Here is a 21,940-nt window from a genome sequence, read left to right on the forward strand (position 1 = left end):
CATTCCCAAGATCACCCTGTGATTCAAGATTGCTGCCACAACTCCTGCCATTATAACCACATCCCAGTTAGCAGGGAAGAACAGAGCCTACCCTCTTTCTTTAAGGGAGTTGCACGCACACTTACATCCCAGGGGCCAGAACTTAGTCATGTGGCCACACCCACCTGCAAGAAAGGCTGGAAATTGTAGTCTTTATTGCAGGCATCTGTGTATCCAGCTAAAAATCAGGGATTCTATTACAATGGAGGAAAAAGAGAACATCTATTGGAGGACAGCTATTAGTCTCTTCCAGAAGACTATGAGACTAATTAAAACCAATTAAGACTGTGTGCTCTAACAATTCCACTTGCATGAGTTACCAAATGCATATTTATACGGATTTTTCTCGCTGCGTTGTTGCAAAATCTATTGGACACAAAAGTCCCTCCCGAGAAGACTAGTTAAATTGCCATGTATCCATAACGCATGCAGCTCTCACACCTGACACGGATGATCCCAAGATCAACGGTCAAGTGGAGAACACAAGCTATGGAACGTTTACGCTCCCAAACAGGGGCTACGACACACACACAGGTCAGGGAGACCCTGGCCTCACGGTGCAGGGCGTTCACACACACACACACACACACACACACACAGGTGCAGGGCGTTAACACACACACACACACACGTCAGGGAGACCCTGGCCTCACGGTGCAGGGCGTTAACACACACACACACACACAGGTCAGGGAGACCCTGGCCTCGCGGTGCAGGGCGTCACACACACACACACACGGTTACGGAGGAGACGGGGAAACTGAACGTCCACGTGGCGGAGGTTCACCTCTCACTCTACACCCCCTTGCACTGCAGGAACTGGGTTGTTTTTGCCATTTACATATACCTCCTAAGCAGACTCGAGCCTCTTCTGCGCGGCTCCCTGCCGACTCCGCTGTTTGCTCAGTAACCGCACTGCGCAAACCCAGGCTGTCGCTCTCACGTCACACTGCGCGTGCGTCAAATGCTGCGGGTCTTGAGCCCAGCTCTGGATGAGACGGTTAAATCCCCGGCGTCTGGCCCTCAACACCTGCCCTGCTCGGAAAGCCCTGCAGGATTTCCTTCCCCGCCTGACAGCCTTCTGCCAAAACTGTGAGGTCGCAGCAAAGCGTGCCACTTGGGAGAAGCCTGCCAGGACACCCCCGGCAGCCCCGCGGTCCCCTGGGCCGGAGTCCCACTCACTGGTTGTCTTTGCCCCTGACAGTGCCATGCCCGCAGACAGCCCTCTGGGCCTGGGTCCCGGGGAGCCTGGCACACTGGCCCCACAGCCATGAGCCGTGCTGGAGCTCGTGCCTCAGTGCCCTCCCAAGAAAGAGGGCCGGCTGGGGAGGGAGGCGCCAGCCCTGACCCTTGGCACCCCTATTTCCTAGTCCTTACAGAGCTCCCTGCGAGAGAGGCTTTCTCATCCCCATTTTACAGCTAGCGAAACCAGAGCTTCAGGAGGGCAAGTGGCTGCCCAAGACTGGCGTAAGGAGCAGAGAAGGGAAGGGACCCACAGGGTGGGGAGGCACTGGCTCACAGAAACCATGCATCTCTTTCCATGTCTGTCTCCTCTGCTCCAACAGTGGCCCCGTGGCAGGGACGGCTGGGATCGGATTTCTCTGCGCTTCTCCAGCAGCCAGGTGGGGCCTGCAGCCTGGCCCACGTTCCTTGTTGAGCAGGTGTAGGAGCCCTCGGGCTCCCAGGGCACGGGCTGTGCAAGGACCTGCCGGACCTCTGAATGTCACAGCTCCTCACCCCGGCCCTCCGGCTCCCGAGAGGAACCAGCCCCACTATTCCTGCAGAACCTCCACAGTCACACCTTCTGCTCCTTTTCCTTTTTATTAAAAAATAGATCAAGAAAATATACACACTTCAGCCCACCCGCCAGAGTGGGCTTTGCGGAGGCCAAAGTGCCAAGGGGAGGGGGCAGAGGGCTGAGGAGGGCCAGACGAGTCCTGGGTGGCCAGGTTTTCGAGAAAGGAGGTGTCCTCGGCCAGCCAGGCCTGACCCTGGGAGATCAAGTCTGGGCCATGTCGCTGAGCAGGGCAGAAGGGGGAGGTGGCCTCCAGCTAGAGCAGAGGTGGCAGAGGGCAACTGGGAGCCTGGAGAACAGGGCGAGGCCTGCACAGGGCTGCCACCCTCACAAGGCTCTGTCACCTCATCCTCCCCGCCCGGGGACTCTGCGTTCCCTGGCCTCCTCTCCAGTCTGCCCTCCACAGGGCCCAGCAGGTCTTCCAGCCAGGGCGGCCGCACTCAGGCATTGATAGCCTTCCAGCGCTCGCTGTCCGTGCTGTTGATGCTGCCGGTGTGGCACGGCATGGAAGCAATGTCGTCCAAGTAGGCCACCCCACCGGCCGAATCGAACTGTGTGCTGGCAGCCCCTGCCGCCTCAAGGCCCTCCCGCCGGGCCACAGCGTAGGGCTGGGGCAGGTGCATGTCCGGTTCCTCGGTCTCGTCCACTTGGCATTTGTAGGAGAAGAGGATCTTGGGCTCTGAGCTAGTCGTGAGAACAGAGGGCAGGGGAGCCCCACCACATAAGTCAGGAAAGGGCTTCCCTCACTGGGCAACAACGCCATCAGACAGGGGAGGAAAGGCGCTAACGGCTGTCTAACGCCGCCCCGAGAGGTCCCCATTGCTCGGACTCTAGAGGCCAACAGGACTTGTTCTAAAGCCCGGCCCTCCCCGTCCTGGCTGTGTGGGCGCGGGCAAACAGCTTCTGTGCCTGCTCTCTCATAACACAGGAGCACGGCTCCCACCTCGGCAGGCTCCTTGTGTGGGGAGAACAGAGGTCAGTTCTGAGCCTTAGCCAGGACATGGCCCAAAGTGCTAATAAGCAAAGTGGGCTGTGACCTCCTGCAGCTCTGACTACTGCCCACTGTACGCTTACCCAACCCCTCAGTCCTCAGTATAACTTGGGGGAAGCACTGCCCCCATCTTACAAAAAGGAACCTGAGGCCAGCGACACAAATCATGTGTGCAGGGCCCCACCCAGGTCAGGGCTGGGATCCAACCGAGCCCTTTTCACTCCACCTCTGACGGCCGTCCCAGCTCTACCGTGCGGGGCAGATCCCCACCTCTCCCTCAGACCTGGCAGGTGGGGAAGGAGGAGTGGGGTGGGGGCAAAATGCCCACGCTCCTGCCACAGCAGAGGCCAGGGACCAACACTCAATGCCACATGTCCTTAGCATCTGTCTCCCTGACGCCTCCAACACACAGGTGCACAAAAGTGCCCCCAACTCACGCTGAAATACACACTGGACCTCCCCAACCCTGCTCCTCACCCAGTCACCCCCACTAGAATACAAGCTCCCAGTGCAGGGTCTGTGTCTACTCTGCTCCCCGTTGTGTCTGCAGCTACACAGTGCCCAGCACACAGCAGGTACTCAATAAATGCTTGCTGAATGAATGAAAAACAGCAAGTGCAGAACAATGTGCACAGCCGCTCTCTCTTGTAGAGAAAGCATATATGCCTGTGTGTGTTGCATACATAGTGTGTATATGTATGTGTATGCTAAATGTATGTGTGTTATGTGTAGGTATGCGTGTATGTGTATGTATATGTGTGTGAGTATATATGCACGTGTATGCATGGATGTATTTATAAGCATGCATGTATGTGTATCTGTGTATGCTCTGTATGCACACGCTGCCGCCTCTATTCTGGAGGCCAAGCAGGCACAGGGAGCAGGGACACTCCAGACCAGACGCGCATGCGCGGGAGAAGGCGCAGTGCTGCCGGCAGCCACGCGGGGGCGCCCGCGGCCCCGGCACAGCGGGCGGGGTGCGGGCCCAGAGCTCCTCTCCACCCCCTGCCTGCCGGGGGCGCTCTGGGAAAGACTCACCCGAAGAAGCCCCGGAGGAAGGCCACGTAGATGAGCGGTGCGAAGAAGCTGAAGTAGAGGAACGTGGTGGCATCTACGCAGCTGGAGAAAGGGGAGGGAGGGGCGCATCGGGGCGCGGCCTCGGCTTGGCCTCCCCCTACCGACCTAGGCGCCCTGCCTCCCGCTGAGCCGGCGACACCCCGTGTCCTGCCCGCCCACGTCCCAGAGTCCCTCAGTGATGTCACCCCATGTCCCAGAGCCCCTCGGTGATGTCCCCCCGTGCCCCGCCCACGTCCCAGAGCCTCTCGGTGAGTCCTCCCCCCGTGCCCCCCCACGTCCCAGAGCCTCTCGGTGAGTCCTCCCCCGTGCCCCGCCCACGTCCCAGAGCCTCTCGGTGAGTCCTCCCCCCGTGCCCCGCCCACGTCCCAGAGCCTCTCGGTGAGTCCTCCCCCGTGCCCCGCCCACGTCCCAGAGCCCCTCGGTGAGTCCTCCCCCGTGCCCGCCACGTCCCAGAGCCTCTCGGTGCGCCCTCCCCCCGTCCCCCCCCCACGTCCCAGAGCCCCTCGGTGAGTCCTCCCCCGTGCCCCGCCCACGTCCCAGAGCCCCTCGGTGAGTCCTCCCCCCGTGCCCCGCCCACGTCCCAGAGCCCCTCGGTGAGTCCTCCCCCCGTGCCCCGCCCACGTCCCAGAGCCCCTCGGTGAGTCCTCCCCCCGTGCCCCGCCCACGTACCAGAGCCCCTCGATGATGTCGGCGCAGAGGAGCGCGCTTCCCAGCCCCTGCAGCAGGTTCAGCAGCGCCAGGATGCCCGCGTACACGTAGAAGCTCCTCCGCGCTGGGAGGGTTGGGGGTCTGTGAGGTCCTGCCCACGTCTCCACCCTTCGTCCCCAGTGTGTCGCCTGGACCCCTCTGGGGGTCGTCGGAGGCCTACCCCCGCCCCACCCAGGGTTCTCCAGCTCATGGCCACAGCAACCCGAACAGACCCCACCCTACACCCAGCCCTGCCCCACAGCCCCTCACAAGGCAGGGAGATGCGCTCCTTCAGCGGAGTCTTGGGGAGGACGACCACCAGAGAGTAGACCTGTGGAGCCAGAGCGGACCTGAGGAGGATGCTGGGGAGCACCAGGCCCAGAGCGAAACCCAGTGCCAAGAATCCCCGCCTCTGCCTCAGGCTGGAGGCTCCCACCACCCCAGGGTGCCCCCCTCCGCCTCACCAGGAAGAAGAAGCAGGAGCTGACCAGCCAGAACTGGCGGCCCCCGTGCCCGTAGATGTTGAAGTCCTCAGCTGAGAGGTGGGCGTCAGGGTACAGGATCTCCAGCGTCCCCTGCAGGGCGGGCAGGGAGGGTCTCACAGGCTCAGCCACCGAGAAAGTCCCCGTACTGTACCCTTCCCCTGAGACAAAGCCCCCGAAGCTCTCCACCACACCACGCCCACCCCCTCGGCCTGGCCCTCCGAGTTCCCTACCCCAGCCTGCTCTCTGGCCACGTCCTGCCCATCTAGCTCCGGGGGGGGGGGGGGGGGGGGGGGGGGCTGGGCAAGGGGCGGCCCCTGTCCAGTCTATGGCTGGACGGCTCTCAGTGCAGTCTGCAGACCTGCACTCTCCCCACCCTGGGCTGCTGGTTCACACCGCAGCTGCTGGGCATTCGCACCTCCCCATGCCGGCCTACTGGATCAGAACCTGCAGAAGCCCTGGAGCACGGCTTGTTAACACGCATCCCACGTGACTCCTTAGGTGCATTTAAAGTTTGGGAATGCTGCATCTGATAACATTCAACGCCTGACCCAGCACCAGGAGGCAGTGGATGCCGGGCCCTCACTGACCCCCACCTCCTCCGGGGAGCCCCCAGGGCTGCCCTGCCCCACCCCCCCTTACCTGGGTGACAGAATAGGCCAGGGACAGCACCGTGGTGATGGCCAGCACCCGCTTGATGCTTGACTTGCTCTCCAGGTGACCTGGAAGAAACGTGCCGGCCACTCAGTGGGAGCCAGCCAGGTGACTGTGGTGGGGTCGGCCCCCGCCAGGGAGGGGCAGGGAGAGCGTTGGCCCCAGCAGGACACGCACCAAAGGCAAGGCCCAGGATGACCACACTCAGCTCGATGGCCAACAGGAAGAAGCGGGTAATCTCCCACAGGATCTGGACACAGAGTGGGCAGAGCGTCAGCCTAGGGCCCAGCCGCCCCTCTCCCCGGCACCCAGCACCCGCCCCCTGGTCGGCTGGCCCAGCCACACCTTATCAGCAACAGTCGCAGCGTCTGAGGTGCTGACCGTCATGGACACTACAGCCCGGGCGATGCCCACCAGCGCCACCACGAACACCTGGTGGGCGAGAGGGGGCGGGGTGGTGGGGCCGGGGAACAAGACCTCGGGGAACCACAGGGACTGCAAACCCACACTTGCATTTGCAGGAGCCTTCGATTCCTCAAGAATGGAAGGATTCACACAAACCAAGTTGGGGTGGGATCAGGGAGGTGGGGAGCCCCTCCACCACTGGTGACCTCAGGCCTGGCCCTCCCTTCTCGGGCCTCAGCTTCCTGGCTACACTGACAGGCTCTGAAGTTAGTAGGGTGACATGGTGGAGCCAGACTGCCTGGATTCAAATCCCAGCTCTGCTACTTCCTGTCTCTGTGACCTCAGGCAAGTAACTGCACCTCCGTGCCTCAGTTTCCTCACCTGTGAAATGGGATAAAAATAGCACCTACTGCATTTGATTTTGGGAAGATCGAACGGGTAAATAAAGGTAGCAGCGCGTGCCTGGCACCCAGTCAGGGCTAGGTACACATCTGCCATTCGTGTTGTTGTGTTTATGGTCTTAATCCCGAGACATGGGGACTGGGAAGAGGAGGCTGCACGGAAGAGGTGCCAAAGACCCTGGGGAAGGCTGCCGTGCAGCAGGTTTTGCAAAAGTGCCCATGCTCAGCATCTGCGGCTCTTGTCAGCCCAGGGTCCACCCCCTTCTTCTGGCAACAGCCCCGTTCCTCTCCCTCCTCTCTCACGTGGTTCAAGAGGGGCTGACCCCACCCCTCCTGGCTTCAGGGACAGGTCTGTGACCTAGGGCTGGCCGTTCAGCGTATGCCATTCCCCTGGTTTGGGGATGGGGCGGGACCAAAGGGAGTCTACTGAAAGTCACACCCAGGACATCAGGTGCAGCCGCTGGGAAAGGAAGCCTGGAGTTGCTGGGGCTGCCTGGCTGCCGCGAGGGCGGAGACTGCTGGAGACAGGGCCATCAGAGAGATGCCAAGCTGAGAGGGAGGCAGAGATGGTGTCCCGACGGCATCCAGCTGTGCCTGAAGCCCTGGGGCTTGTCAGTTTCTCAGTGAAGACTTTCTCTTCAGCTTCTGTGAGTTTAAGTTTGGTTTTCTGACCCATAAAAACAAAAGAGCCCAGATTCATGCACACTCCATCCTTTGTGCCATGACAACCACGTCCAAGCCTTGGGGAGGCTGACAGCACTCAGCAGGGCAGGCTGCAGAAGCAACACACTGCCGCATGCCTACTGTATGCCAAGCCCCTACTGCACTGGAGCTATGCACACTGTCTCATTTGGTGCTCACAGGAGTGCCACAAGCTAAAGCAGATCCAGATTCAACACACATCACGTAGGAAGGCACTGGGGCACAGAGAGGGCAAGCCACTGGCCCAAGGTCATTCAGCACAGCTGGGGTCTGCCGGAGTACACTCGTACCGCTGCCTCCTGGGCTCTCTAGAACAAAATCTCCAGGAGTAGGAGGGCAGGGCAGTGCTGACACCCCTGCCCTGCCTCATGCTCTTGGGCATCAGCCCTGGGCCCCTTTTCCCTGCCCACTCTCCCAGAAAGGGCATCTGCCTGACATACAGTAGGTGCTTAATATCTGTTGAATAAATACACAAACAAGTAAATGGTCAGAGAGGCAGTGAGAGACAGCAGAGAAGAAAGGAGGCCTCTATCCCTACCCCTGCCCACCTCCACCTCACAGGGAGGGGGCTCCAGTTGGCTCACAGCCTCTGGGGCCTCCAATGGCCTCCAGGGTTCCCCGTGGCCTCCCTTGCGTCTTTGCCTGCCCACTGCCCACTCCTCTGACTGCGAAGTTCTGAGCCGGGCCACAAACAGGGAGACCAGGGACCCACCGAGCTCTCAGGTAGTGGTAGTTAAGAGGCACAGAGAGGGGAGGACTCCAGCCAGTCAGGTCTGGGCCCTGAAGGAAGGGAGCCAGGCAGCCTGCACCTGAAGCCCGCACCTGGAGCCACCTTCTCAACTACAGCCCTGCTACCTCTTCCCAGGCAACACACACCAGGACCACTAAGTGAAGAGAATGCAGGGTCTCCCAACAGACAGGAATTCTGCTCCAAAGAGGTCTGGCAGAATGTGTGGATGGATGGACAGATGGATGCATGGAGGCTGCAGTGGGCATTCTTCCCCCCCAGCATCCATTCTCCTTCCCTCTAGTAAAGGTTGCCCAGTTTTCTTCCAGGAACCACCACTCTCCTCAGTCCATATAGTCTGGCTGAGCTGACTCCACCCTCCCAGCTCCAAAATGCCCCTTTCCCTACTAGTCACAGTGATTGGCTCAGGGATGAACATGGGATCCAAGGTGGGCCAATCAGAGGGAATTCCAGGTCTATACTGGCACCACCAGGAAAGAGGTACTCTTCTGCTGGAGTTGGCAGGGAGGCAGGATATTAGCTCAAAGCTCTTCTTGGCTATCTTTGACACCATATAGGGAGAACTCATCTGAGATGAGGTCAGAGAGGAAGAGAGATACAGAGAGAGACAGAGTCCTGATGACATCAGTTAATTCCCTGGATCCAGCTATACCTGAAGCTGTTTTTTCATTACAGAGGCAGTTAATAATTCCTTTTTTTGCTTAAGCCAGTTGGAGTTGGGTTTTCTATCACCAGTTGGAGTGAACTCACCAGGATATAGAAGGTGATAAAAATGGGGCTGGAAGTGATGCAGATCTTGGCCCGAGCAAATGGAAGCTTCCAGAGCAGGAAGATGAAGAAGAGCACGTTGGGGATGAGCAGCAAGAGGTCCCAGTACCGGACCCTAGCAGATGGGTAGAGAAAACAGCTCACTGGTGAGGTGTCTGCACCCCACCCCACCTGTCTCACACACACACACAGGCACCAGGAAAACCTACTCACACACAGCCAGCCTGCCCAACAGGGCTGTGACTGCCTCACCTAGAGGTGCCGATGTCCTCATAGAGCAGCAGCAGACAGCGATGCGGCACACTGATGTTGGGTGCCAGGGGTGGGGGCAGTGCTGTGCTCCCATTGGCCCAAATCACCTCCTCCAGGGTGTCCATCCCCCCAGCAACCGCCCTAGGGGAGTAAGAGCCACTGCATGAGCAGTGCAGGGGCTGTGGGCCCTGGGCCTCCGGGTCTCAGGCTCCCAGTGGCCGCCTGCTGTGGGCCTGTGGGCCACTCCCCCAGCCCCAGGCGGGAGGTGAGGTGTGGTGCTGCCACACACGTCGTGACCCAAGCCCTGGGCAGGGGCCCATCCCTGTCTCAGGCTCTGTCTCGTGACCCCCAAACAATAAATGCCACCCCCTGTGATTGAGCCTGTCGGCGTGCCACACAGCAACGCGAGAACTTGGCATCACCCCATTCAGTCCTTCCAATCCTGGGGGGCCAGAGGAGAGACAGGGAGCAGAGCAGCTACGAGCCAGGGTTCACGTCCCGGCCTGCCCCTTACTTCCTGTCCTCTCTGTGCCTCAGTTCCCCTGCCCCTGGAATGGGGGTAACAACAGTGTCGGGCCCCTGTGAGGTCGTGGGGAGCACTAATGAGTGACATCAAGCGTCGCCGACAGCCTGCACACGTGGCTTTCTCGGGAACCGCGAGCTGCGCTCTGAGTGACCGTGTGTGCGGCCACGCAGCCGCAGAGTGCCAGAGCCAGGCACCGTACACCCCTAGGAAGGACCTCAAGCCCTCGTCTCCCTCTGTTGCCACCCTGGAAAGGCAGATGCAAGTGGAGGGGACAGTGCTCTGTGCCCAGAAGATGCAGAGGAGGTCTCCAAGTGGAGCCGTGCTAGGGAAGAGGAGGCACTATGGGGGGGGGGGGGAGCTGTGTCTGCAAGGGCTGGGGGCTGGAGGAGCCGGAGTCGAGGGGGCCACCAGCCGAGCGCCCACTGACGATCTGAGAATGAGAGATCAAGAGTCCAGCCTGGAAGCCAGGAGAGTTGGTGGTCTGGGGTCCTGAAGCCACCTTGGACAACCCCGTGTCACAGGACTCTTGGGGACAGCAGCAGGGACTTCTGCAGGGAGCTTGGGGGGCACTTGGGGGGCACAAGGCAGGGTGAGCCAGGCGCGGCCCGGGCACCAGGACATAACAGATGCCAGCATTTCGAGTGACGACAGGCAGACTGGGTGCTATAAGCGTGTCCCCACTTCCTGGGACGTTCACAGCAGCCCCAGGCCAGGAGCAGCTCCAAGGCCTGCCATCAGCGAACGCACACATAAATGGGGGCGTTCACGTCAACAGTGGAGCCCTATGCAGTGAGGAAGAGAATGGACCACCGCTACAGCAGCAACGCGAGAAGACCTCACACTCCGATGCCGACAGAGCCAGGCACAGGAGCGGACGTGCGGTCTGACCCCACACACAGATCCAGCTGAGGGTCAGCTTTGCGGAGGATGGAGGGCACAGTGCTGAGGGGGGCACACCAGCGTCTGGGTGCTTGATCTGGGTGCTGGGCACACAGGCATATTCACTGCGCCCAAATTCATTGAGCCACGTACCTATGCTTCCCGCACGTTTCTGTCTGTCTTGCACCTCAGTCAATTTTTAAAAATTTAAAAGATGTTCTGTTTACACGTCAAGGGCACAGGTCTCCCATTCAGCAAGGAGCAGTCCAGGATTCATAGTGCCCTGTTGGCAAGAAGGATTTGCAGCAATGCAACAGGAACCCGTGCTGTGCTGTCACGAACACTAGCCCTGAACAGCAGCAGGCCCACGCTGAGGCCGGGACGGGGCGCGGGGACATTCTCACTGCTTGTCCCAGCCGTAAGACGCAGCCGCCTCTGGCTGAAAGAAGTCTCCGAAGGGGGGGGCCAGGACCTGGGGCTCAGGCCCCTCCATCCTTCTCTCCAACAGGCCACTCACTGGATCTGGAACCTGCCCCCACTGAAACCCGAGGATATCCCAACAACCGCCAGGGTGACGGGGAGTGTTCAAGAGGAGAACATATGACACACAGTAGGTCCAAAGAAAGAAGCTGGCTCCTCCCCTGCTCCCTACTGATGGGAGAGGCGGCCAGCCCACCCTCCTTCATTCACGCATTCCTCCACCTCGCAGGCCCCGCAAGCACCTGCGGTGGGCCAGGCAGTCCCGGTGCTGGGACACACCTGTCCTCACAGGGCCTTCATCCTGGGAGGTGAGGCCGACAGCCAGCATGAAAATCCGTATTGTCTCCTAGATATAAGTGCTACGTAGAGAAGAAAACAGGAGTGGACCAAACGACGGGAAACAGAGTAGAGGCTGCTGGGTCCCCAACACCCACCCTTCCCTTTAGTACTAAAGCCCATGGATTTTAGCTCGCCCATGGCTTCCCAGAACAATGGCTACTTTCCCATCTTCCCTTGTCCCTGGCTGTGGCCATGTGACTCAGTTTTATTCAGTCGGACATGAGCAGTGAGGTTTGCCAATTTCAAGTTGTACCCTTCTCCCTTCCCATTAGCTGGAACATGGATGTGGTGGTGCGAGCAAGAGCAGCCATCTTAGGCCATGAGACAGAAGCCGCATATTGAGGATAACAGAGCAGTAAGAAAGGTGTCTGGTTTCCAGACACAACGGGGCCCCCATGCATGTCCTGGACAGCTTGCACACCGACTATCATACAACAGACAGAAATAATCTTCTATCTTATTCTTTTGGCCTTTGTGGCAACAGCTAAGCCTGAATCCCAGAGAAAAGGGGTGCTCCTTAAGATTGGGTTGTCAGACAAGGTGACATTTGAGCTGAGATCTAAATAACTGAGAAGGAGCCAGACTTGGAACAATCTGGACAGAGCATACCAGGGAAAGAATGGCAAATGCAAAGGCCCTGAGGTAGAAACAGGTTCAAAGGGCAAGAAGCAGGCCAGTGTGGCTGGAGGTGAGAGCAGAAAAGTCGGCGGGGCCAGGTCAGATGGGGCTGTGTGACCACGTGCAAGGTGATTTCATGCTGAATCCACGAGAAGGGTGTTACGAGGGCAGGTGACAGGGTCCCATTTCCACGTGGAGAGGATTGCTCTGGCACCACGGAGCATGGACTGAAGCAGGGATAGAGTGGAGGCAGGGAGGCCGAGGAGCTACTTTGCCAGTCCAGGTGAGAAGACAGTGGCTCGGCTAGTGGCAGCAGTGGGGTGGCATGGGGAGTCGGGGAGGGAGGCCAACAAGACCTGCCCACAGACACGCAGGGAGGGAAGGGAGCACGGCAGGCGACCTCATGGTTTCTGGCCTGAGCCACTGGATACCCTGCAGCAGTGAGGCGGCCCCAGCAGACACCGCCCCCTTCCTGCTCGCTGCGTTCCAACCCTAGGCCATGGCAGGAGCACCCCCTTGGAGAGGGACGCTGCCCTGCGTTCAGGGCGGGGGCCTCCACAGCACCAGAAGCTGCATCTCACTTCGTGTAAGCCAGCGGCTTTGAGCTGGGGCAGGGCGGAGCAGCACTGGGCCCCTCAGCGGCGCACAGGCTGCGGGCGGCCGGGTCCAGGGCTGCCAGCAGTCCAGGGACGCGTGGGACAGTTCACCTCCTTCCTTTACCAGCAGGGCCCTGCAGGGCAGCTCGGGTCAGTCAAGAAGGGCAGCCGCTTTGGCAGGGATGTGCGACGCCATGCGGAGAAGTCTCCTGCGTGTCTCCCTCCCTGACCGGCCGAGCCCGCAGGAGGAATGAACTGCAGCCGGCAGGCCGCAGCACGGACCAGGCCAACCGCCACGCACCAGCATGGGCAGGCAGCTTACAGCCGGCGGGGTGTGCTGCCTCCCTCAAGACTTCCCAGACCTGCCAGAATGACTGGGAAGTGGCTGTGAGGTGGAGAAGATCCCACAGCCCCCTCTGCCCCACTCCCCACTCCCCACGGAGCAAACTTCTGGTCCTAGCAACCCTGCACCAGCTCTGGCCCAGCACCGGCTCTGGCCCAGGACAGGGCACCAAGCAGCCCCAGCAGGGGCAGGGCTGGGGTGCAGGCCAAGCACCTGGCAGGCACAGGAAGCTGAGAGGCCCCTGTGGCAAAGAGGAGCCAATGAGGATGCACAGGGGCCAGGAGCCAGAGCAGCAGGACCGAGCGTCCGGGGCCTGGAGGGATTGGGGGGCTTCTCTTGGCTTTCCCTGTCCAGCACCCCATTTTCTTGAGGGGAACCTCAGCTCCCCCAGTCTTCGTCCATGAGGTTTAGGTATGGCTGACTCTCCCCCTCCACAACTCCAGGGAATGTGCTTGTGATCTAAGCCTGGCCAATCAGGATGCTCCATTGTCCTGGCCAATGAGAATCAGCCCTGAGACTTCGGCTATAATTACTTACACTACTAAGAACACTAAGCCAGAGCTGTACAACTGTGACTGCACACATGGAGACCCATGTGAGAATAAAGCCAACACAGAGGAACATACAGCTGGGAGGCAGATGGAAATAGATCCTGGACATAGATCCTCATGTCAGCCCCCCGATCCAGCGACACCTGAAGCTAGCCTTACACTCCTGGACTTTTCTGTTATAAAATCTAACAAATTCCCTTTTCTGCTAGGCTGGTTTGAGTCTGATTTCTCTAATTTACCACTGAAAAACTTCCGGCTAACATAGGTTATGGAGTTGGGCAGACCTGGGTTGTGCTTTTGGCTCTGCCACATACTTGACGTGTGTCTTAGGTGAGTCATTTCCCCTCTATGCACGTCACAGGGACAATAACACCGACCTAACAAGGTTGCTGCAAAGACCAAAAAAGACCAGAGAAGTAAACGTCTACAAAAGGTCACACACACAAAAGTAACTGCTGCTTTTCCTCCCACAGGAGGAGCTGGGGGCACGGAGGGGGTAAGGATTTGGTACCCAGGTCCAAAGGCCCCTTTTGAAGCCCCACTTGCTCTGGGGTCTGAGGTGAGAAAGGAGAGTGTCAGTTGGTCTCCCTCCACCAATTTCCCTGCTAATTCTGTAACGACAGCAGGGAACACTCACTGAGCCCTCCCACCCTACGAGGGAAGGACTTACATTATCCCCACTCTAGAGCTCAGAGCCGGGCAGCCACCTGCTGGGCCTGCAACCCCGGCTGTCTGTCTCCAGGGCCCCGGCCCCCTGCGGCAACTTGCTGGGTTTCTCCACCGGAGGATGACTCTAGTGTTGTGAACATGCAGATCCTGGCTCCCCAGGCCGGGGGGCTGAGAGTGCATTTCTAACACACTCTCAGGTGGTGCTCCCAGAGCCACACTTGCGTCATGGAGGCTGCGGGCCATACCAAAACTGCCACTATGTGTCAGCGCTTACAAAATAACTGAAGCAATGATAAAAAAGATACACCCATGCACACTGTGTGCAGACACAGAGCAGAGTGCTTTACCGCATCACACCGGCCTCTCCCCTTGTACAGAGGGGGAAAGGAGAGGCACAGAGGGGTTAAGTCAGTAGCCCCACATTCTCCTCCCCCCAGGAGTGAGCTCCTGGCCTTGGGGGCAGAAGCCCGGGGAGTGACAGAGAAGGAAGGGGTCTGCAGCCCCAGGGAACAGATGGTAGGAAGGCTGGCTGTGGGCAGGGGGGCAGGGTGGGGCCCAGACTGGAGGGATGGGTCAGGGGATTCTCAGAGGAGAAGGTCCTGGAAGCTGAGGGCCCAGGGCAACCCCAGGCCTCTCAGGACCAGGGAAACTGAGACAGACTGTTTCTTCTACCTGGGAGGGACTCTCCTGACCTCATTAACATTTTCTATTTTTTTTTTCTTTTTTTTGTGAGAGAGATCAACCCTGAGCTAACATCCATGCCAATCCTCCTCTTTGCTGCGGAAGACTGGCCCTGGGCTAACATCTGTGTCCATCTTCCTCCACTTTATGTGGGACGCAGCCATAGCATGGCCTGACAAGCGGTGGCTCAGTGCGCGCCCGGGATCCGATCCCAGGCCGCCAGCAGCAGAGCGTGAGCACTCAACCTAACCACTACGCCACAGGGCTGGCCCCTCATTAACATTTCAGAGGCAATTTTTCCACCTATGTCTTGGGCCTCCACTTCCCACCCTCCCTCCATTGGCCAGACTGAGGGGCAGGATACCCGCTCAGCTAGGTCATGCAGGGCTGGACATGCCACGAGCTCCCAGACAGGGCCTTCCCCTCTCTGGGCCTCAGCTTTCCCATCTCATCTGTGCAGTGGGACTGACCCACCTCACCCAGAGCTACTGGATGGGAAACCCTGGGGACCACGGAGAGCCCTGAGCAGAAGGGAGGCCATACTTCTTCACAGTGGCTGTGACGCCCCTCAGTGCTTCCCACTCCTAGCAGCTTGTTGGGCTTTTAAACCCTGGAACCAAAACAGGATGAGGAAGGCTCCACAGGACACAGGCCACCCGCCTTATCCTTCATCCTTGGAGATGGGGGGAAGCGGACATTGTCCGAGAGAGGCCACTCCTAGCACAGTCAGCAGCCCAGGCAGGAGCCCCAGGAGGAAGCCCCCTCGGCCTTCCAGGCCCCAGCTGATCTGACCCCCGCCTACTGCTCTGCCTCATTCCTTTCCACTCTCCAGCCCCAGCTTGCTCTCCAAGCTGCTAAGCTTATGCCTACCTCAGGGCCTTGGTGCTTGCTCTTCTCCCAGCATTGTCTCATCATGCAGGCCACATCCTCACAGAAGCCACAGCTAGCCCCCACTGTGTTTTCTTTGCAGTGCTTAGCCTCTGTCTGCAGTGCCCCTGGCTGTGTGTTCATGTGTTTATTGGCTGTCCACCCAAGCATGCTGACGACCCAATCCCCTGGAACAGCACCCGGCCCAGAATAAGTTCTCCGCAAAATGTCACGATGTGGACAGATGAACCTCCAGCACAGGGTAGCCAAGCCCTCCTGCGTAGTGGGACAAGGGTCCATCACCACCCATCCCCACCGCCGAGCTGGAAGGTCAAGTCACTCCACACCCTCCTTCTCCGAGTCCAGTGGAAGCGGAGTCTGAGGCACGGAGATGCGCTCACAGGGAAACCGGGACGACGGGGCTGCAGCCTCCGCGCAGACACTCTCCCCTACCCCTCTCCGGCGCGGAGGACTCGGCGCGGCCGCAGGCGCCCGGTCCCGCGGTCTGCGGGTGCCCACAGGCCCGGATCGCTTGCTGCGCAGCCTCAGGCGGGGTCCAGCGGCCCCGCTCCCCCGCCGCAGCCCGGCCTGTGCAGCCGCGTGCGGCCACCCTGCGCGCCCCGAGCCCCGGCCCGGCCCGGCGCGGGCGCTCTCCCTCCGAGTCCTCACGCCGGGCCCCGGGTCCTCCGCAACCTCCCCGGGCGGCCCTCCGCGGCTGCGCCCTGAGCGGGAAGGGGTCAGGAGGAAGGGGCGGGCCCGCCGTGGGGGCGGGGCGGGCATCAGCTCGGGGCTCCGCGCAGCCGCGCGGGCCGACCCCAGCGGCACCGGCTCCGGGGCTCCCGCCGGGGCGTCGGTCCCAGCCCCCGGCAGGGCCCCAGCCGCGCGGGACGGGCCGCCCTCCGGCAGTGCAGGCGGGGGCGGCGGGTCTCCTCCTTACCTGAGGGCCCGAGCCGCCCATCCGCCGCGGGGCGCGGACCCGGCACAGGCCGCGGGACTCGGGCCCTCAGCGCCTGGGCAGGCGGCCGGGGCTGGGGAGCGTCGCGCAAGAGCCGCGGGCGGCCGGCTCCGCGGACATGGAGGGTAGGAGGGGAGGCGAGACGCGGTCAGCGCGCCGGGCCCACTGGCCCCCAGGACGCCTGGCACCCTTCCTGGCAGCGGCGACCCGGAAGGCAGGAGCGTCCTTTTCCTTCAGCCACAACTGCAAAAACAGCCACAGTCCCTACTTGTCGCACTCAGGACCGCCCCCCAGCCCCCAGTCGCCTATAGAAATAGAGCTAGACCAAAAAGAGGGCGCAAGCAGCGGAAGGAGCCAATCAGATCCCCAAGAGGCGCGGCGGCCGCTGACCTCTTAAAGAGACAGCACGCAGGCACTGGGGCACGAGAAGCCGTGGCGGGGAAGCGAAGTTGCGCTTCTCACCCGGAAGGCGGCCCGGATCGCGGACCCAGGAGCAGAGGACGCTGCCACCTCTCGGCCCCCACGCCTGCCGGCTGTCAGCAGCTGTCAACGGACCAGCTCGCTCTAGCCAGCGCTCTTCCTCCTGCCCGGGCTGCGGCCTGACCGTTCAGGGAGGAGCCTCCGCGGACCGCCCCCTCGCGTGCCACCGCCCCAGGCGCCCCGCAGCGGCAGTCCGGCCGGGTGACCTCTGATCACCTGGGTGAGGAAGGGAGGATCGGGACAACCCCTTCCCCGGAACGACGCGTTTCCACCAGCGTGCCCCGCCGCCTGGATGTCCACCATCAAAGTGCCCTGGCATTGAGCACCGTCCAGGTTTCAGGCACTAATTTTCACGACAACCGTGCAGGACGGTTATGATTAGTCGCATTTTACAGAGAAGGAGTCTGAGCCTTAGAGAGGTTAAATAACTTGCCCAAAGCAAACAACTGGGAAGTGACAAAGCCAAGACGCCCGAGTTTGAATTGCCCCTCCCCCATCTCTAACGTCAACAATTCAGGCAACTTCCACTGGGAAGCCTTCCCTGATTGCCCCGTCCTTGCTCCTCCTGACATCTATGCTGTGTTCACGCCTAGCCCTTCTCCTGCTAGCACTCCATGGTCTGGCCCCTCCTGCCTCTAGGTCCTCATCTCCCACCCACCCCCTCCTCATTCAGCATGCTCAAGCCACACTGGTTTCTGTTTCTCTTAAATATACCAAGCTTGTTCCTGCCTGCTGGTCTCCGTGTCTGTCCCCTGCCCGGCTGCTCCTTGTCACGTGACCTCCTCCTTGACACCCTAGCTGAAGTACCTGTCCAGTCTCTGTCACATAATGCCCTTTTATTTCCTTCAGAGCACCATCACTCTCTAACCTGATTATATTCATTTACTAGCTTCCTAGTTAGTCATCAGCCTCCCCCTACTAGAATGTCAGTGTCATGAGGACAGAGTCATGCTTGTCACATTCCCTGCAATGTCCTGAGGCTTAGTGCCTGGTGCAAATTGTAGACACCTGCTTATCACAGTAACCCCAAGATACACACCCTGTGATGACACAGTTGCTTCACACTTGGGCTGGAATGAGACTGACTCCTGCTCTAAAAAGGGGAAGGTTAGGAAGTAACCACCTGTGACCATCTGAGACTTGGTTTATCTGGGACTTTCCCAGCCTGGACCGTGGTCAAGGTGCAGTTTCTGTACTACCTAGAAGAGGCTGGGCTCCAGCCTGATGTGTGCCTGCATGAATTGGCCGTGGGGAGTCAGGATCAGCTCCTAGAGTTAGTTTCTGCCAGGAAGAATCACCCCTGCTCACATTCAGTTGGCTTAAACAAGTCACAGGCCACTCCTTTTTCTTGTTTTGTTTTTTTGGTCTTTTTGTGTGTGTGAGGAAGATCAGCCCTGAGCTAACATCCATGCCAATCCTCCTCTTTTTTTTTTTTGCTGAGGAAGACCGGCCCTGGGCTAACATCTGTGCCCACCTTCCTCCACTTTTTATGGGACGCCGCCACAGCATGGCCTGACAAGCGGTGCATCGGTGCACGCCTGGGATCCGAACCCGGGCCACCAGCAGCGGAGTATGCACACTTAACTGCTACGCCACAGGGCCGGCCCCATCACAGGCCACTCCTAACCTCCAGGGACAGGACACTTCCCTCCTACCATGTGCTGAGGAGGAGGAGAAATGCAGAATCTGTGACCAGGCTGAGTGATCACCCTTCATCTTTATTTTCATGTTTTTTGAGACAGTACAGACTTCCTAGGGGGGAAAAAGTTGGCTATTACTATTGCAATGCACAATTCTGCATTTTCTACTCTGAGTTTTGGGCCCCACATGTAGCCTTCTGTGGGATTTCATTTGTAGAATAACTGAGGGTATCTACTTCACCCCTCCCCTTCAAGGCAGGGTAGTGACTTATTCACTGCAGTATCCCTTACACACAGGACAGAGTGTGGCATCAGCCAAGTTCAATGAATGGTAGTTTAATAAACACAAGTTCTGTTCTTTGCCCTACACCAGGCTCGGGGTGGCCATCCTCTCTAGGCCATGCTGACAACAGGAGATGCTGCTACAGAACTGGGGATCCCAAAGTAATAGAGATGAGATGGCAGTGCTCAGCCGTGAGAAGCAAAGTGGGTACAATCGTCATGCAACCATCGAGGTCAAAGGAGCAGCCAGGAAGGTGGAATAGGTCACTGGATGGACAGAGTCAGTAGGCGGCAGAACGCCAACACTGGTTCCTTTGTCTGGGTGATGCGAGTTTTCACAGAGGTGAAGGTCAAGTAAAAGCCCCTGAAATGTCCTCTCCCCCCACCTGCCTCAGCCAAGATAGTAAATAAAAAACAATATCAGGGCCGGCCCTGTGGCTTGGTGGTTAAGTGTGCGCGCTGCGATGCTGGCGGCCCGGGTTCGGATCCCGGGTGCGCATCGAGGCACCACTTCTCCGTTCGTCCTGAGGCCGAGTCCCACATGCAGCAACTAGAAGGATGTGCAGCTACGACACACAACTATCCACTGGGGCTTTGGGGGGAAAAAATAAAATAAATAAAATCTTTAAAAAAAAAAAAAAAAAAAAACAATATCACATACCAGGGAAAACAGCAGAGATCAGGGCCTCCCTCGAAGACCTAAAGCATATGGGGAGGTGGACCCCACCGTATCCCTATTTAATTCATCAGTCTGGCCTTTAAAACATACAGAGAATAGGAGCAGGTTGCTGCAAACCCAACCAAGTAGTAGCCCAATGGCAGCTGCTGTGTTGCTGTCACTGCTAGCACAGATCAACGTGGCTCAGGTAGCAGTGGGCCGCCTGCGATGACTGTCCCTATCAGGATGCCACCCCTATCATTCACAGGGAGGGACAGCAGTTTACATTTATGGTCTTGCCCCAGGCCTACGGTCACTCTCTCACCCTCTGTCACAGTATACATAGTCTGAAGGGCCCTGGCCATCTGAACGTTCTGCAGAACAGTGCATCGGTTTATTATATTGATGACATCCTGCTAATCTTGCTGGACGAACAAGAAGGAACAAGCAAATGAAGACCTTGATGAGACATACGTGCTCCAAAGGGTGGAAGATGAACTCTATGAAGATTTGGGGGCTTGGCACATCGGTGAAGTTTATAGGGGTCTAGTGGTCTGGGGCATAGCAGGACATCCTCTCCAAAGTAAAGGACAAATGACTGCATCTTGCATACCCCATCACAAGAAAGGAAGCACAACGCCAGAATCCACTCTTTGGGTTCTGGAGGCAGCATATTCCACACCTGGAAATGCTGCTCTGACCCATACATCTCTGGGTGACATAAAAGGCTTCCAGCTTTGAGTGAGGCTCACAGCAGGAAAGGCTGTCCCAGAGGCCACAGGCCCCTCACACCCTATGATATGAGAAGCCCTCTAATGGTGGGAGGAAAAGATGCTGTGTAAAAGTCAGAGCAAGCCCTCCTGGGAAAACCACAATGTCGCTCCCCAGGGTTCTAGAGCGAGGCTAGGCCTTCTACAGCAAACTACACACAAATCCAAAGAACAACTCCACCAGGCTACTGGACCCTGGCAGAGATGACTAGGGAGCATCAAGTGACCAGGAGGCCAGAGCTGCCCCTCATGAACTGGGTTCTATCAGGCCCAGTTGTAAATTCGTGTGGGCCCAGCAGCCACCCACAGCATGACGGTAAGCGATCCATGGCAGATCCACGTCATCTACCACTGTCACACTAGTGCCTCTCCCTCATTCACACCTATGGCTGACTGGCAGGTCCCTGAGACAGCTGACAAAGGAGGGGGAGGCTGAGCTTGCTCAGAGATGAGCTGGCTCATTCTGTGGGTCAGAGGCAAGGCCTGGAGGGGAAGCAGCCGTGTGGAGACCTCAGGGATGAAAGCCACAGGCTGCAGATGGTGGAAGCAGAAGTTGGGAAGCAGACTCATCCTTGATGATGTTCAGTGCTGGATGCCTACTGATGTGAGAAAAATCCCCAGGGTGACGTGCACCCAGAGTGGGTCCAACATGGCTATTGGCTGGGGTCCTGGCTTCCTCACTCCGTGGGCCTGTCACAGGGCTGGTTGTGTGTCCTCAGGACATGGCAGCTGGCTTCCCTCAGAGTGAGTGATCTGGTGAATCACCTAATCACTTAATCTGAAGTGACATCTAATCACTTCTGTCGGATGCTATTGGTCACACAGACCAACTCTGGTACAATGGGAAGGAGATTATAAAAAGGTGTGAATACCAGAGGGCAGGGAACATTGGGGGCCATAAGAGAGGCTGCACCCCACCCTCTTCCACCTTACCATTTCTCCTAGCCTCCCTCCCATTCGCATTTAAACATGCCCAGGTATGTCATCTCAAAAACAGTCCTTCCCCAGCCCCGCATCCCTCCCCAGTCACTGCCCCACCTCCCACAGCTCAGCTTCTCCACAGATTTGTCCACAGTCACCTTCTCACTCCCTGCACCCGACTCCTCAACACACTCCAACGTGGTGTCCGACACCAATCCCGCACAGCCAGAGACACCAATGGCCCCTAGTCCTTACCAAACTTGACCTCTTGGCAGCTTGTCACCTGCTGACCCCATCTACCCTGGTGGGCAGCCTCTGAGATGGCCCCCAATGAACCCCTGCCCTTGATGTGGGCTAGACCTAGCGACTTGCTTCTAACAAACAGAAGATGGTAAAAGTGAGGGGATGTCACTTCTGGCCCATGGCTTCTGGCTTGTATGGCCTCTCTCACCCTCATTCACTTCCTCTGAGCAAAGCCAGCTGCCATGTTGTGAGCTGCGCTATGGCGAGGCCCACATAACAAGGAACTGAGGAGACCCCCACCCAAGAGCCAGTGTGAAACGGTCCTTGTCCAGCAGCCTGGGGGGAACTGAATCCCGCCCCATGAGGGAGCTTGGAAGCAGGTCCTCCTTGAGCTGAGCATTCAAATGGGCCTGCAGCCCGGGCCAGCACCTTGAGTGCAGC

General features: G+C 58.8%; 1 protein-coding gene across 5 annotated transcripts; it reads right to left on the minus strand.

Annotated features, from left to right (window-relative positions):
- Positions 1-1,841: 1,841 nt before the first annotated feature.
- TPRA1 (transmembrane protein adipocyte associated 1) lies at positions 1,842-17,116 on the minus strand. 5 transcript variants are annotated; one of them, XM_014796784.2, is made up of 11 exons: positions 16,968-17,116; positions 9,002-9,142; positions 8,732-8,864; positions 6,071-6,157; positions 5,903-5,975; positions 5,714-5,793; positions 5,054-5,164; positions 4,860-4,920; positions 4,572-4,674; positions 3,864-3,944; positions 1,842-2,518 (listed from the first exon to the last, which is right to left on the minus strand). In XM_014796784.2, the coding sequence occupies exons 2-11, from the start codon at positions 9,124-9,126 to the stop codon at positions 2,275-2,277; spliced, it is 1,098 nt and encodes a 365-aa protein (XP_014652270.1). In that variant the 5' UTR covers positions 9,127-9,142; positions 16,968-17,116; the 3' UTR covers positions 1,842-2,274. The 5 variants fall into 5 exon arrangements, with proteins under 5 accessions (XP_014652270.1, XP_014652272.1, XP_087287749.1 ...); XM_014796786.2 differs by having other exon boundaries at positions 16,896-16,983; XM_087431623.1 differs by lacking the exon at positions 16,968-17,116 and adding an exon at positions 16,488-16,784.
- Between the last annotated feature and the right edge of the window lie 4,824 nt (positions 17,117-21,940).

This window comes from Ceratotherium simum, chromosome 5 (assembly GCF_057802395.1).
Source record: "Ceratotherium simum simum isolate JZ-2026a chromosome 5, ASM5780239v1, whole genome shotgun sequence".
Taxonomy (NCBI): domain Eukaryota; kingdom Metazoa; phylum Chordata; class Mammalia; order Perissodactyla; family Rhinocerotidae; genus Ceratotherium; species Ceratotherium simum.